The 14,734-nt window shown below is 33.9% G+C and overlaps 1 protein-coding gene and 1 long non-coding RNA gene across 2 annotated transcripts; both read right to left on the bottom strand.

Annotated features, from left to right (window-relative positions):
- Positions 1–4,940: 4,940 nt before the first annotated feature.
- Positions 4,941–12,984, bottom strand: LOC124421336. The gene is made up of 2 exons (XR_006941587.1): positions 12,322–12,984; positions 4,941–6,603 (listed from the first exon to the last, which is right to left on the bottom strand). It is a non-coding gene; the product is annotated as an uncharacterized LOC124421336 (long non-coding RNA).
- LOC124421335 lies at positions 7,915–8,829 on the bottom strand. Its single transcript, XM_046956346.1, has one exon. The coding sequence runs from the start codon at positions 8,827–8,829 to the stop codon at positions 7,915–7,917; it is 915 nt and encodes a 304-aa protein (XP_046812302.1).
- Positions 12,985–14,734: the final 1,750 nt, after the last annotated feature.

Raw genomic sequence — 14,734 nt, 5'->3', positions numbered from 1 at the left:
CTAGAAAATTGTTAATTTGCTTTATATATTTTTAAAACTAATCAAAGAAAACTGGTAAAAGCAAACTGGAAATTCTAAATCAACAGTAGAATACAGTTTAGAATAATATTAATCGCGCTCGGCAATCTACAAAGTAAAAACCGTTTTCTTTTAATCCACTTGAGTTATAATGTCGACTCGATATATTAAATTCATATATTGACTTATCAGTCAGAAATCGATATTTTAGATTCTGAGAACGACGAAAAATATATGTTGAAGACTTGATATTTGACACCGAGACGAATACAAAGCAGCCATGATACGCACCACAGCAGTCTTCTTAAAATGAAATTGCCACAATTTAGCGGCAAGTACTCAGGGTACAAAAATTTCATTAGTTTGTTTGAGAGTTTAGTTGAGAATGACATGTCACTTACTGAAATAGAAATTTCAATCATTTGATTTCATGTCTCTCTGATGAAGCTCTAGGTATTGTGAATGCTTATCAATTTACTAAACAGAACTATTCCAAATCATTAGCATGTTTGAAATGGGTTTATGATAATCTTTGTTTCACTTGCAAAAAATAACGAAACCTTCGTCTTCAGCTTTGAGGAGCATGATTGACACATGGTTATGACAAAAGTCGATCCAGTCACTCGTATTAAATGGGAAGAGCAACTTAATTATTATATGTTGCCATTGTGAAGTGATTGCGAAGAGACCCTGAACAAGAGATATACACATATATAAGCTGAACATGCTTCGTGTTCGCGGCCTAAAACTAAAAAAATACTCAAAAGAAAAATGACAACAAGTCAAAGCACAGCAGGACAATATTAAATTCATTTTTGCAGATCAGCGAAACATTATGTTCCGTCCTTTTCTGCCATTCCTGTTGCTCAAAGATTTGATTTCATAAAAAATGTACCGGCCAGTATAAGTTGTTAGAGAAAAGGCCATACAGTAACAAAATATATTGCCACAAAATGTATAGTTTTCAATTGTTCTCATCATACACTTTTGCATCAATATAATACTACTAACACGCAAACGTAAATCCGACAACTTCAAGTCCAGACGAGCCTTTGAGTGCATATGTCAATATTTCAGCCCCTAATAAAGATAATGTTATCTTGGCTACGGTTTTGGTTAAAATAAAAGATAGATCTGGGCAATATATATTTGCTAGGGTTTGTTTCGTATTAAATTTATTTGTGTCGAATTTCATCGCTACACTCGTATTTTTAAGCCATTAATGAAGTGGACCTTATATGGGGGCTAAGGTCAATCATGGACCGATCCTCATAAAAGTTTTTAGATAGATTTTGACTTGGGCTATCCGAAAACGTGGACTGATATTGCCCAATTTCAATACCAAACAAACCCTACCTATAAGAAATATTTATGTGAAATTTCAACCATCTAGCTATTTCCACGGATGGACGAAAAGACGGATAGACTTGGCTACATCGTCTTAGAATTTAATGACGACCCAGAATATATATACTTTTGCTGGTCTATGGCCAATATTTCGATGGCAGGTATAAAAAAGAAGAACATAATTTCAGTCTTGTAGGCATAGGGAATTTTCTTCCGACTTTAGGGTTCTTCGATCGATTTCCAGTTATCAGCCAGATACGGAAATTTTGGAAATTCCCAGAGACACAAAAGTTCTAACGTTTTCTTTCATTAGAACGTCGCTTATCAAAAGATTTGAAAACGAAAGAGATGTGCAAAAATTTTATGAAAGAGTACATTGAGCTGGGACACATGTCTATTACAGACAATAAAGTACCAAATTTCCCACATTATTTTATACCACATTAGTGTGTATTGCGTCCACAGAGCATATCGACGTAACTTCGAGTCGTTTTCGATGATTCGGGTGGAACTACAACACTACTCTTTCTTAACGATCTTTTAATGATTGGACCAACAGTTCAAGAGGAGTTGTATTCTACACTGATTCGGTTTCGTCTACATAAATATGCCCTTACTACTGACATTGAAAAAATGTACCGAGTAGCGGAAGTGAGGACGAGGAACGGAGTCATTAAGCGGCCAATTCACAAGCTAGCGCTTCTTCCGTTTCCGTTTCCGCCATTATTAAACAATTAGGCACCTTAGAAAGTGATCTTGATATTTTAATGAAGATTTCTGCAAGCGAACGGGAGTGCTTGTTCCACGAGTTAGATCCTGAAATTTGTTATGACATCGAAAGTAAACCCTCACAAGGGGATTTACTCTCCAGTCCTCATTTAAACTCTGACATAAAATATCAACAGCAAACGGATCAAAAAATCAAGCTTTACGTTACTGTACACAACCGGTAAATTCTTAAGGAGTTAATAAATCAATATCCTAATAGGGAAACCTTGGAGTCAAGTATCAAGTATTTCAAAAAATCGATTGCCTAGAAGTGGACAATAGTAAAACCGAAGCACTTTATCATGAGCTAACTCCCGATCAAAAATCTTCGCCTTTAGAACGTTATTTTAACTTTCCGTCATGCGAAAAATTATTACTACTTCAAAAGTGAATTTTTTACCTTCTGTGGAAGTGATGTTTATTGACTTCCAATGAAACGAAAAGAATTCAATTTTTTTAATTGGAGGTATATTTTATTGTACAGTAAATTTTTGAACAAAACCAATTTTATTTTGGAGTTCATAAATGCGTGTTATTTATTTATTTTATATTCTGTCAGGATCAAAAGATTCTTTAAAAATAAAATTGAAAATTTTAATAGAATTTTTGATGATAAGCCATTTGTGTCAGATTTTTATCTTAACAGTATAAAATAAAAATAATACAAAATATTTCCCAACTCCCCTTGTTGGCTTGACACCAAATTTGCATTGTTTGATTGGTAAAAGTATTTTAAAAATTTTTTTTTTTTAATTTATTTTTTAAAACTTTGAAGACCTTTTGAAAGGATCGCGAAATGAAAAACTGAAAACACCGATTAAATTTATAGCATCAGAGTATATCACCCGGTTCTGGTCTAATGATTTTTTTATCTTTTTGTTGGACTGTGTAATACTACAATTTCACTTCCTAATAACTTCAAAAAAAAGAACATAGGACATCCCTTCTATGACAAGCCCGTATTAAAATCATCACATCCTCAGGTCTTTTCAGTACTACCATAGAGTAAATTTTATTTTTTTTCGCTATTTTGGAAGTTTTTTTTAATTAAAATTTAACATTTATGTTGTTTTTTTTTTTAATTTCTTATTTTTTTTGGAATATTAGGTTGTATGGTAAAAAATACGTTTGTTACATTATTTCAACAAATTATGTTATATATTTTCTATTTACTTGCTTTTTTTTGTGATTTTATTTGTCTCCAACCAATGAACCCAAACTGTTGATTATGATAAATTCCCGATAAAAATTAGAGATGACACTAATTACGTGATCTGAATTATATGTGATCAGACTCATCTTTTATAAAATAACGGTTTTTGGAAATAATTTCCCTATTTGCCCTCATGGCATTCGCTTGTGGTGAATAAAATCCGGTTGTTACATGGATGACACCGTAAGCTGAGAAGAATTCACTAATTTCTTTAGATGAAAATTGTTTAACATGGTCGCTGTGGACATTTTGCGGTACCCAATAAGTGTAAAAGATTTTATTTTGGAAAAATTCGATGGTTGACTTTAATAGATTCAAGAAAAAAAATTTGGTCAGACGATCAATAACTATAAACAATTGACAGTTTTTTGACTTAGTGTTAGTTAATTCGATGGTTGACTTTAATAGATTCAAGAAAAAAAATTTGCTCAGACGATCAATAACTATAAACAATTGACAGTTTTTTTTGACTTAGTGCAATGGTAGGGTTGCAAAAATCGTAGTATAACCTTTGGAAAGTACGGTTAGTCAAGATTTTCTTTCCCATAAGTGGAAGTAGAATCGAAATAGAAGGTTTTATCATTTTGCATTTATCGCAATTTTAACTACATATAATTTAACATCTGAATCCAAAAATATGTTTGTCTAATCCGTTAAAGAGTTTTATTGTAACTACAGTGCAACCTTCATCATGAGCATACTTTACGACTTCTTCAGTTAAACTTTTGGGTAGCCACAATCTCCAAATACTTTCGGAATTTAAATCGGAAGTGCGCAGGTCAGGTATTGTTTCGCCATTTCGGAAGATTTAAGATCTACTTCAGGGGGTTTAAAAAAAACTTGAATTTCTCCACGTCAAAACGGGAAAGGGTGTCCGGCACCACATTTAATGAACCTTTCAGGTTTTCTATACTAAATACAAAGTTTTGTAGGTATTTTTGACTCTTGAGCCAGCGTAGACTCGAGTGGTCCGGTATTATCTTAAATGAAAGTCCTTCAATGTACTACCTAAAACAGCCGCCAAGCTTTCCAACTATATCACCGCATAGTTGCGCTGTGCCTGGTTTAACTTTTGGGATACAAATGCAATCGGGCGCCAACTTTCCTCATATAATTGCGAATACTCAAAAATAAAACGAAGTACTATCAAAAGAATAACATTTATCACCACTTCAAAAGTAGTACTAAGTGAATTTTTTACCTTCTGTCGATGTGATGTTTATTGACTTAAAAGAAGCGAAGAGAATTTAATTTTTTATTGGAGGTATATTTTTTTGTACTGAAATTTTTTGAATTAAACCAATTTTTTTTTTGGAGTCCATTGAAAAATGAGTGTATTTTATGTATGTCGATGTTATTTGAGTAAAATTAGTTGTATTCTATAATACTACTATTTAACTTCCTAATTAATTAAAAAAAGAAGTGAAGCCGTGGAACGACATTTATAAAAAATCATCTAGCCATTTTTAATTTCGTCACAGGTTGCTTTTTCGAAAATGAAGTATCTGAAGAAGTCGGAAGAAAGTTATAGAATTGTAATAATTGATATATTTTATTAATAAAAGAAATTAAATGACAAATTAAAAATTAAAGCTTGGCGTTGGCAATCAAAAATAAAATTCATTTTATTTTCTCTACGTTTTTGTTAATTTTTATAATTTTCTCTTTTTAGTGTTACCATGATTTTCAAATTGTTTGGGGCCAAATCGGGAGCTGGTGTTACCTTAATCCGTTTGGTTTGGTTGGAGCTGGTTGACAGAAAGAAGGCACGCAATCTCCGGCACTTGTCTTGTTAGATTACGACAGGTCAGGAATCACTGTGCTCTCAGCAAACACAATTAACAAAAAAACCACCCTTATTTCACTTTAATAAAAAACACTGTATTTATTTTATTTTTTGTGGTTTTATTTGTTTCCTTATGATAGTTCCGTTTGTTTTTTCTTTATTTTATTTAATTTAAAACACTTTGATTAGATTTATTCATTTATTTTATAAATTATTAAATTTTCTTTTTCTTTTGTCCGGCTGCTATTTGAGAAAAACCAAGAGCGAATAAAAAAACATCAAACCATGTTTCTTTTAGCAAACTCATACTCACCACACTACATATGGTGATGCCGGATTACCATATGCAGTGTAGTTTGTAGGGGTCGCAATACACAAATAACTTTTGACGGCGTCAACATACCGCCGGGCTTGCGACAATAATACAAACTAGTTATAAAATGTTAGATTTAATTTTAGTTTTCAAAATAAAAATAAGAATTCGTATTTAAAAAAGGAATCGGAATACATATATATTAATGGAATTAAATGAAATTCATTAAATCATAAATAAACAATTAAATTCAAATTAGTATTATATTCTTAACAACAATAGTTATAAAAAAGGTTCAATTCATTAAATTCATAAATGAGATCAATACTTCAATAATATTGTACATAAATATAGGAAATATATTATTAACAAAATAGCTAATAGCCAGCTATTAACTTCAAAGCCTGGTAGGGCAACAAAATTTTAGTATTTAACTTCTATTAGGGCGGCAAAGAATGCAAGTATATTGATAAGTGGTGGGTTCGGCTGCCACTTTAACTCCTTCTCCAAAGTATGTAAATCCGAATATCGTATCCTGAACGTAAAGGGAGCCGGGGCGCCCGCAGGCTGGACCAAGAAGAATTTTGCTTTGGACATCTGCTCCTAAAATGAGATGGCATCGAATGAGGTACTCATTTCGCCAGGACCACGTCTGTCTGATCTTTCTATGGAGAATTTTGGGCTACGACCATATTTTTTGGTTTCCACAGTGCAATCCACCAATATCCGACGTCGGTTTTCGCTCCCATGAAACACGCTAATTGTAGTCCCACCTCCGTATATGTTACAGCCAAGCTTTTTGGCCTCGCTAAGTGTGATGGAAGATCTAGCAATAGTCGGATCTATCACTGCACGAGTCCAGCGCTCGGCACCGCCTAGCTGCGTAGATATACGGACATGGGCCGTCATTTCAATCCAGATACATCCTTCTGGAGTCGGGTGGAGCCAGCTGTTGTGATCTTGTCCACATCGGCGGCATCGAGCGATATTTTCGCACTCGGTTCTGGTGTGAGACTGGGCAAGACAGTTATAACATAAGTTATATTGAGACACGACTCGCAATTTCTTCTTGACTGTCATCACTATAAACCGTGAGCATTGGCGAATCGCATGAAAACGATTGCATAACGGGCAACAAAAATTTGTATTAAATAAGCACTGTGCCATGATGAGATGTAAATGAGAAAGCGTGGATTAATGGGAATGGTATTTTAAGAGCAACTGTCAAAGGTGTTTTTATTTGGAGCAATTTGGTAGTAGTACTAATTTGTGTATCGGTCGAGTGATTATGCCATTTTGAGTTTTAAGGTCATCCACTCGAACTTTGCCGTCAGAACCACAATAAACTTTTACAATACGGCCTAAGCGCCATTCAGTAGGACAACAAGGTTCACTTTTAAGAACAACTAGGTCATTTTCTTTCAGGTCTATTTGGGGACACTTCCATTTGTTACGCTTATGCAACTCTTTAAGGTGCTCTTCTTTCCAGCGGTGACATATTTCTTGCTTCAATGCCTTGATTTTTCGCCAACGATTTACTATACTAATTGGTGAGCTAAGTTCTTCGGGTTCAGCAGGAGTAAGAATAGCAGAGCCTATTAGAAAATGACCTGGAGTGAGAGAGGACAAATCATCGACGCTGTTAGACATAGGGCCAAGAGGACGCGAATTGAGACACGCTTCTATCTTTGCCAAAAGTGTCGAAAATTCTTCAAACGTATATTTCATTTGTCCAGCCGTCTTTTTAAAGTGCATTTTTAAACTTTTGACTCCTGCCTCCCACAGTCCTCCCATATGAGGAGCTGCTGCAGGAATAAAGTGCCACTCTAGCTGTTGATGACCATATTTCTCTACCACCGAGTCACTTAAATCTTTTATGTGTTTTTCAAAATTAGTTTCAATTTCTCTTGCAGCGCCAACAAAATTTCTCCCATTATCTGAGAAAATACAGCTAGGGCAACCACGTCGAGAAATAAATCGAGCCAAAGCTGCTAGAAATGCAGGAGTGGACAAATCGCTAACAGCCTCAATATGTATCGCTTTTGTCGAGAAACAAACAAATAGACGTAGCCTTTCGTGATACGACAATACCGACCTGTGAAACTTTTGATTTCAAACGGGCCAGCAAAATCAACCCCTGTATTAGTAAATGGGCGACTTAAAGTGGTTCTTTCTTCGGGCAACACAGCCATAATCTGATTTTGTAGCTTTTTACGGTGTATTTATAATCCAACACTCCTGACGAACGACATTTAGGACAAAACGAGGGCCACCATGTAAGACCAAATAGTGGACAAACTCAACGTATAGACGTGCTAATCTACTGCCATAAGCAAGTATTATGGTATGACGTTCATTATACGACAAACATTTTGTAGACCCAAGACGACCATTAGCACGAATAATACCATTTTTGTCTAAGAAAGGCGTAAGCGTTAATAAAAAACTACGAGAGTCAATTTTCCGTTTTTATGATAAACAACTAAACTCACTAGAAAAGTGCGACTGTTGAGAAAGAAAAAATAGCCGATTTCGTACAAATACGAGTTCTTGAGCCGAAATTCTAACAGATTCGTAATTACAGCTTTTATGTCTGCTTTTGCTCGCAAGGTTGAAAAATCTAAATATGTAAGCAATAACGTGATATGCTCTGGGCAAACTCGAGAAACGGTCCAGTATATCTTCTCGTTCAGCAGATCTAGCAATATTAACTTGGACTTGTTTCGATTCTTCTACTTTTTCGAATTCCAATGAACCTTCGGGCCACGACGATTTATTCAACCGGAGCCAATCGGGACCATGCCACCAAAGTTTGCTTTCTCTTAAATCCGAAGGTATCAGCCCCCGGGTTGCTAGATCGGCAGGATTGTGATTAGAAGCTACGTGAAACCAATTTTTGTTTCCTACTTTTTCTAATATTGTAGCTACCCTATTTGCCACAAATGTTTTCCAATTACATGGCGGTTTTCGTAACCAAGCAAGAACTATTGTCGAATCGGACCACAAATATAAGTTATACGTATGCAATTTGAAATTGGGGATTACGCTGTTTACTAAATTGGCTAAAAGAACTGCGCCACATAACTCTAAACGTGGCAAAGAAAGCCTTTTAACTGGAGCCACTTTTGTCTTGCCAATAAGAAGATTAACGTAAACTTTATCACCATTCATTATACGTATATATAGTGTAGCTGCGTAAGCTAACTCAGAAGAGTCACAAAAGCCATGAAATTCAATATAAGAACTAGGCGTATATTGAACCCAACGATCAAGATTAATTGTATCAATCTCATTATAATTAGAAATGAAAGTCTTCCATTTTTGTAGAGCCACAGGTTTTATATGTTCGTCCCAGTCTATTTTGTCGAGCCACATTTGCTGCATCTAAATCTTTGCTGTTATAATCACTGGGGCCAACCAACCTGCTGGATCAAATAGCCTTGCTATTATTGAGAGTACTTCCCTCTTTGTATAAGCTGTTTTGAACTTAATCTTCTACGTTGTAAAATAAAAGTAATCTTCTGCCGCATTCCAACGGACACCGAGTGTTTTAGCATTACTTTTATCATCGAGCGACAAAAAAGAAGAGTTAAGAAGATGCTCTTGGGGCAAATTTTTTAAAATTTGTTTAGAGTTTGAGGCCCATTTTCTCAACTCAAACCCAGCTGTACCCAATATACCAATTAATTGGTCTCGTGCCTCCAAAGCATCAGCGATCGAATGTACTCCTACTAGAGCATCATCAACATACATTGACTCCCGAAGAATTCTAGAGCCTAGCGGAAAACAACGTTCTTCATCATCAGCTTACTGTAAAAGCGTTCTAAGAGCCAAAAATGGGGCACAGTTAACGCCAAAAGTAACGGTGTTTAATTGAAAATCTTCAACTTGGTTTTCCCTAGAACTACGAAAAACTATCTTCTGGTACTGTCTATGTACAGCTTTTAGTAAAATTTGTCGATACATTTTCGATATATCTGCATTAAAGACAAACTGAAAAAAAACGCCATTTTAGAATTAGAACTACTAAATCAGCTTGCAATATAGGGCCTACAAACAGTAAATCGTTAAGACTGTTACCATTAGAAGAAGCGCTTGAAGCGTTAAAAACAATTTTTTACTTTGTAGTGGTACTGTCAGGCTTAAAAACTCCATGATGAGGTAAATAATAACTTGAACTACTTTCAGAATTTGTAATTTTCTCCATATGTCCCAAAGCTATGTATTCTTTTAGGACCTCATCATATTGAGCCTTAAAATCAGGATTTCGCATTAAAACCTTTTCATTTCTTAAATATTGACTGAGAGCAATATGACGATTTGGGCCAAGTGACGAAAAGGTATCTCTAAAGGGCAGAATTTCTTGTGGTAGTAGAACGATAGATCTCTTCACATTTTTTATCTTCTTCTGATAAAATCTTTCTATGAGAAACTTCTTCTAACTCCCAAAACTTTGTTAACTGATCGTCAATGGAAACTTTTGTCATATAATTAGATCTTGAAAATCGTGAGGAATCATTACTTGGAGTTGGGCCTGTGACAATCCAGCCAAAAATTGTCTCTTGAGCCACTAAAGATTCGAAAATACCATGTTGAACTCCATCACGAAGGATTAAGGGATACAAATCTCCTCCTAACAATAAGTCTATTTCGCTACTTTCATAAAACTTTGGGTCAGCATAATTCAGATTGGGCAAATCTACATTCTTTTTTGGCTTAAATGAATGTGTAGGTACATTTCCTGTTACACGAGGAACTACTAAAGCCTGTATATTTAGAGATACACTTTGATCAAATAGAGAAACAATTATAAAGTTTGCTATTTTTGAAGATTTGCTTACTAATTCTCCTCCTAAACCAGTAATTTAGGCAGAAACTGGCTTAGTGGGCAACTTCAATGCAGTTTGTATTCTCTGAGAAACAAAACTTTCATCCGAACAAGGATCTATGAGTGCTCAAACTTTGTAATAAGAACCACAACTAATTATATTGACCCAAGCTGTAGCCAACATCACTTTCTTAGCTACTGATGTGTGATGTGACTGAACAACACCAGACGGACCTGCGATATTAGTGGACTGTAATTGATTTGTATTTGTGGACTGTATTTGTTGGACAGAACTATTTTGACTTTCGCCCTGAAATCTAGTATTTCCTTGATTTTGGCTATTATTATTTTTCTTTACAAAATCCCTATGCATTAAAGTATGGTGCTTCCTTTTGCACTTGGAGCAACCGTTTGGACTACCACAATCACTATACATATGTCCAATGTTAAGGCAATTAAAACAATAACGAAATTTTCTCAAAGTTGAAACACGATTTCTATAATCCATGTTCACAAATTTATTGCATGAACTAATTTTATGATTTTCTTTACATAATTTGCAAAAAACTGTTTCAACTTTAGTATTATGGACCTTAAATTGTTTGACTTTAGTTGATGTGTGATTATTGTTACTATTAAGAGCCGATTGAGAACCACTGGGATGCGTATTATTCGAGGATATAATATCAGAAACGCTTTCTAGAGCATGAAATCTATCTGTTAAAAATTTGTTTAATTCTTCCCATTTGGGAACCTCTGTTTTGTTTCTAACCGATTGTTCCCAGAGATTCAGTGAACATTCAGATAAGCGCGAAGAGCACTGAAACACAAATATCGGATCCCATGAACCAATATCAACATTATACAATTTTAAAATTGCCATACAATTATTGATTTCTCTTTGGAGTCTTTTTATCTCTGATGCTGATTCTTGATTACAGGGTGTCAGATTAAACAATATTTTCAATTGACTATTTATTAATACACGTTTATTTTCATATTGAATTTTTAAATTATTCCAAGCTATCTCAAAATTTTCTGCTGTTAGGGCAACATTTCTATTTATATCCCTTGCCTCACCATCAGTTTTTCTAAACAAGTAAAATAACTTTTCTACAGGGCTAAGTCTTGTATTGTTTATGTAAATCGCAGTAAACATATCCCTAAATGTGGGCCACGAAACGTAATCCCCATGAAAAACACCAGTATCACAAGGAGGTACGGTTATGGAACCACAAAGATTGGGAACTGCTGATTTAACATTTTCTTCCTTCTTTTTATCTATATGTTTTCTCGCTTTTGAAATTATGTTTAAGCACCGCACATATGCCTTACGGATCTGCGGGTGTTTAGTTTGGACCATTAAAAGCTCTTTCTTTTTCTCTATAGTTTCAGCGGAACATTCATCATATAGGCCCTTGTATTTTTCCCATGCCTTATCTAACTCACTTTTTTCGAAATCAAAGGCATCATCTGTATAATGAGAAAAATCTTCGCCTTTTAACATAGCCTCTATGCTAATCATTTCATCGGCCGCTAATATGTATTTCTCAAAAATCGACATATTTAACTTTGCTTTATTGAAAGAGAAACTATATAAAATTTAAATCGTAAAAAGGGTCACAAAACTTTTCAAACAAAATCAAAAATTTAAAAGAGAAACAAACTTTTTAATTAGAATTTATGATAACCACAAATTTCCAATAAAAAAGAATTAAAGAGAGTCACAAAACTTTTCAATAAAAGGCAAGAGTAAGAGAACCACAAAACTTGTTTCCAATAAAAGATTTAAAGAGAAAAACTACTAAAAATGCGCCAAAATCACGATTTCCAATAAAAATCTTAAGAAAATAAAGATGGACGAAAAATGTATATTGGTTCCAAAAACAAAACAACAAATACAAGTGACCGTAATAAAAATGGCAGCTTAATGTTCACGTTGTAATTTCAAAAGGGTTACACAACCTCACTTTTTCCGAGACACAAAATAATGAACCACTATTATATGTATGAGACACTTTGCACTTTAATAAAATTAATGTACGCACCTTTCTTGTCGGGAGAAGGTCCAATGTTTGGGGCCAAATCGGGAGCTGGTGTTACCTTAATCCGTTTGGTTTGGTTGGAGCTGGTTGACAGAAAGAAGGCACGCAATCTCCGGCACTTGTCTTATTAGATTACGGCAGGTCAGGAATCACTGTGCTCTCAGCAAACACAATTAACAAAAAACCACCCTTATTTCACTTTAATAAAAAACACTGTATTTATTTTATTTTTTGTGGTTTTATTTGTTTCCTTATGATAGTTCCGTTGGTTTTTTCTTTATTTTATTTAATTTAAAACACTTTGATTAGATTTATTCATTTATTTTATAAATTATTAAATTTTCTTTTTCTTTTGTCCGGCTGCTATTTGAGAAAAACCAAGAGCGAATAAAAAAACATCAAACCATGTTTCTTTTAGCAAACTCATACTCACCACACTACATATGGTGATGCCAGATTACCATATGCAGTGTAGTTTGTAGGGGTCGCAATACACAAATAACTTTTGACGGCGTCAACACAAATATTTTTTTATTTTTTGTAAATAATTGGCGAAGGGCACAGCCGAATAAAAAAACTATGGTGACTATGACACGCATATTATTCCAGGTCGCAACTTTCAAGATAATTGGATGAAATTTGGTTTTATTTGACCCAAGGACGAAGCCTATTGAAAATGGTTAAAATCGGTCCATTATTTCACCTAGCCCCCATAAAACATAACCCCCCGAAAAGAGCTTCTGAGCTCATAATTATGTTAAATATACAGATATATCGATAAAATACGGCACAACTAAGTTTTATAGAAGTCTTGATGACCCTGCCAAATTTCATAATGATCGGGCCCCATTTGACCCTAGCTCCCATACAAAGTCCTCTTCAGAAAATTACTTGAATGTCCCAAATTAACTTATAAACACAAATATCGCGATGAAATTCAGCACAATAATATATTATGTAAATATAAATATATTCACAAAATTTTATCAGGCTTGGTCCATATTTGCCCCTAGCCCCCATATCAAGCGTCTTTCAGAAAATTAGTTTTTCATTCATAAATTGCTTAAATGTATCGGAACAAGGGAATATTGAAGATAAATGCTTTATTATGAAAAATAAATCACATTTAATATTCATAACTGGTGTAGGGTATCATATGGTCGACCACGCCCGACTATACTTTTTTACTTGTTTTTATGTAATCTTTGTCAAATCATGTTAGCCAACTCTGATTGTACATTTGTTATACAACTATGTTATGATTTCCCTCTTCTATCATCATGTCTCAACTCTTGAACAGCTGAATGTCGTAATAAATATTAGGTCTGTTCGCATACTCGATAATTTGTAACAATTTGCAACAATTGTTATTGGATTCCGTTCGCGTACTTTCGAAAAATTGCAACGAGAGAGTAAGAGAGCGGTAAAAATTACAGTTCGTTGATAGAGAATTTTTTGATTTTACTGAATATTTTTTCCCCAGTAAAATATATCCAACTTATATTTACAACATATGTTTTATTTATGAATATGTAAAATTTTTGAAAGAAATATATAAATTAATAACACACGAATATTATAAAATTATTTGTAATTATATTTATTTTAAATTTTTTATCATAAATTAGTTTTTAAAAGAGTTTATTTGTAATGAAAAATCATAACAATTATTGTCAATCTAGCGTTTTTATAACAATTTGTCTTTCTCTTAGCGATTTTGTGTAAATTTTTATTTTAATAATATGTTTGTATCATGAAGTTTTAAAACAATAATATATTTTTAATGATACTACATGTTTTGTTAACTTTAAATATCCATTTATTAATAGGAAAAATTAAAGTTACAATTATTTGTTTTTTAGTGTTTTGTTAGCGATTGAGATTTCAGCAAAAGGGCATTACCAATCTTTGTTTATAAACAAAAAATTGGATTTCGCGTATTTTTTTTGGATATTTTTTTGATTGAGAGTAAATTAAAAATTACTCTCAAAAAAGTACGCGAAAAAGCCTATTATTGCGAGCGATAGTCAATTTCTTCACGAACAGCTTACGTACTTATGATTTTTAAAATTTAAAACTTCAAAAATTAAGCTTTTTCACATCTTTTGCTATAAAAAGGAAGTAAGGAAAATTAAAAATATATTCATACTCTGTGGACTACAACAAAACGGAATTGGTATATGAGAACCCCTGCATTTTTTTGGCGTATTACTGTGAAACTATTTACACAAAACCAAAATTAGCATTTTCTCAGTTTGTTTTGTCCAGCTTTTTAAAGCCCAAAGTTCAGCTTTTCGCGAATCGGAATCTGGCAACCCTACCCCTGTTGCTAGTCCGCCTAATATTCGAGTTGCTCCAACAAAACCTACACATTTTCTCAATCTAAGTGTCCCGATATAGCCAGTCCACCAATAGG

The sequence above is a fragment of the Lucilia cuprina genome, chromosome 2 (genome assembly GCF_022045245.1).
Source record: "Lucilia cuprina isolate Lc7/37 chromosome 2, ASM2204524v1, whole genome shotgun sequence".
Taxonomy (NCBI): Eukaryota; Metazoa; Arthropoda; class Insecta; order Diptera; family Calliphoridae; genus Lucilia; species Lucilia cuprina.
Note: the sequence above shows the minus strand (reverse complement) of the source record. Positions and strands in the feature narration are given on the sequence as shown.

Bases quoted from the DNA above. Each gene is read 5' to 3' on its own strand.
- LOC124421335 (XM_046956346.1), bottom strand. From the start codon at position 8,829: ATGCAGCAAATGTGGCTCGACAAAATAGACTGGGACGAACATATAAAA.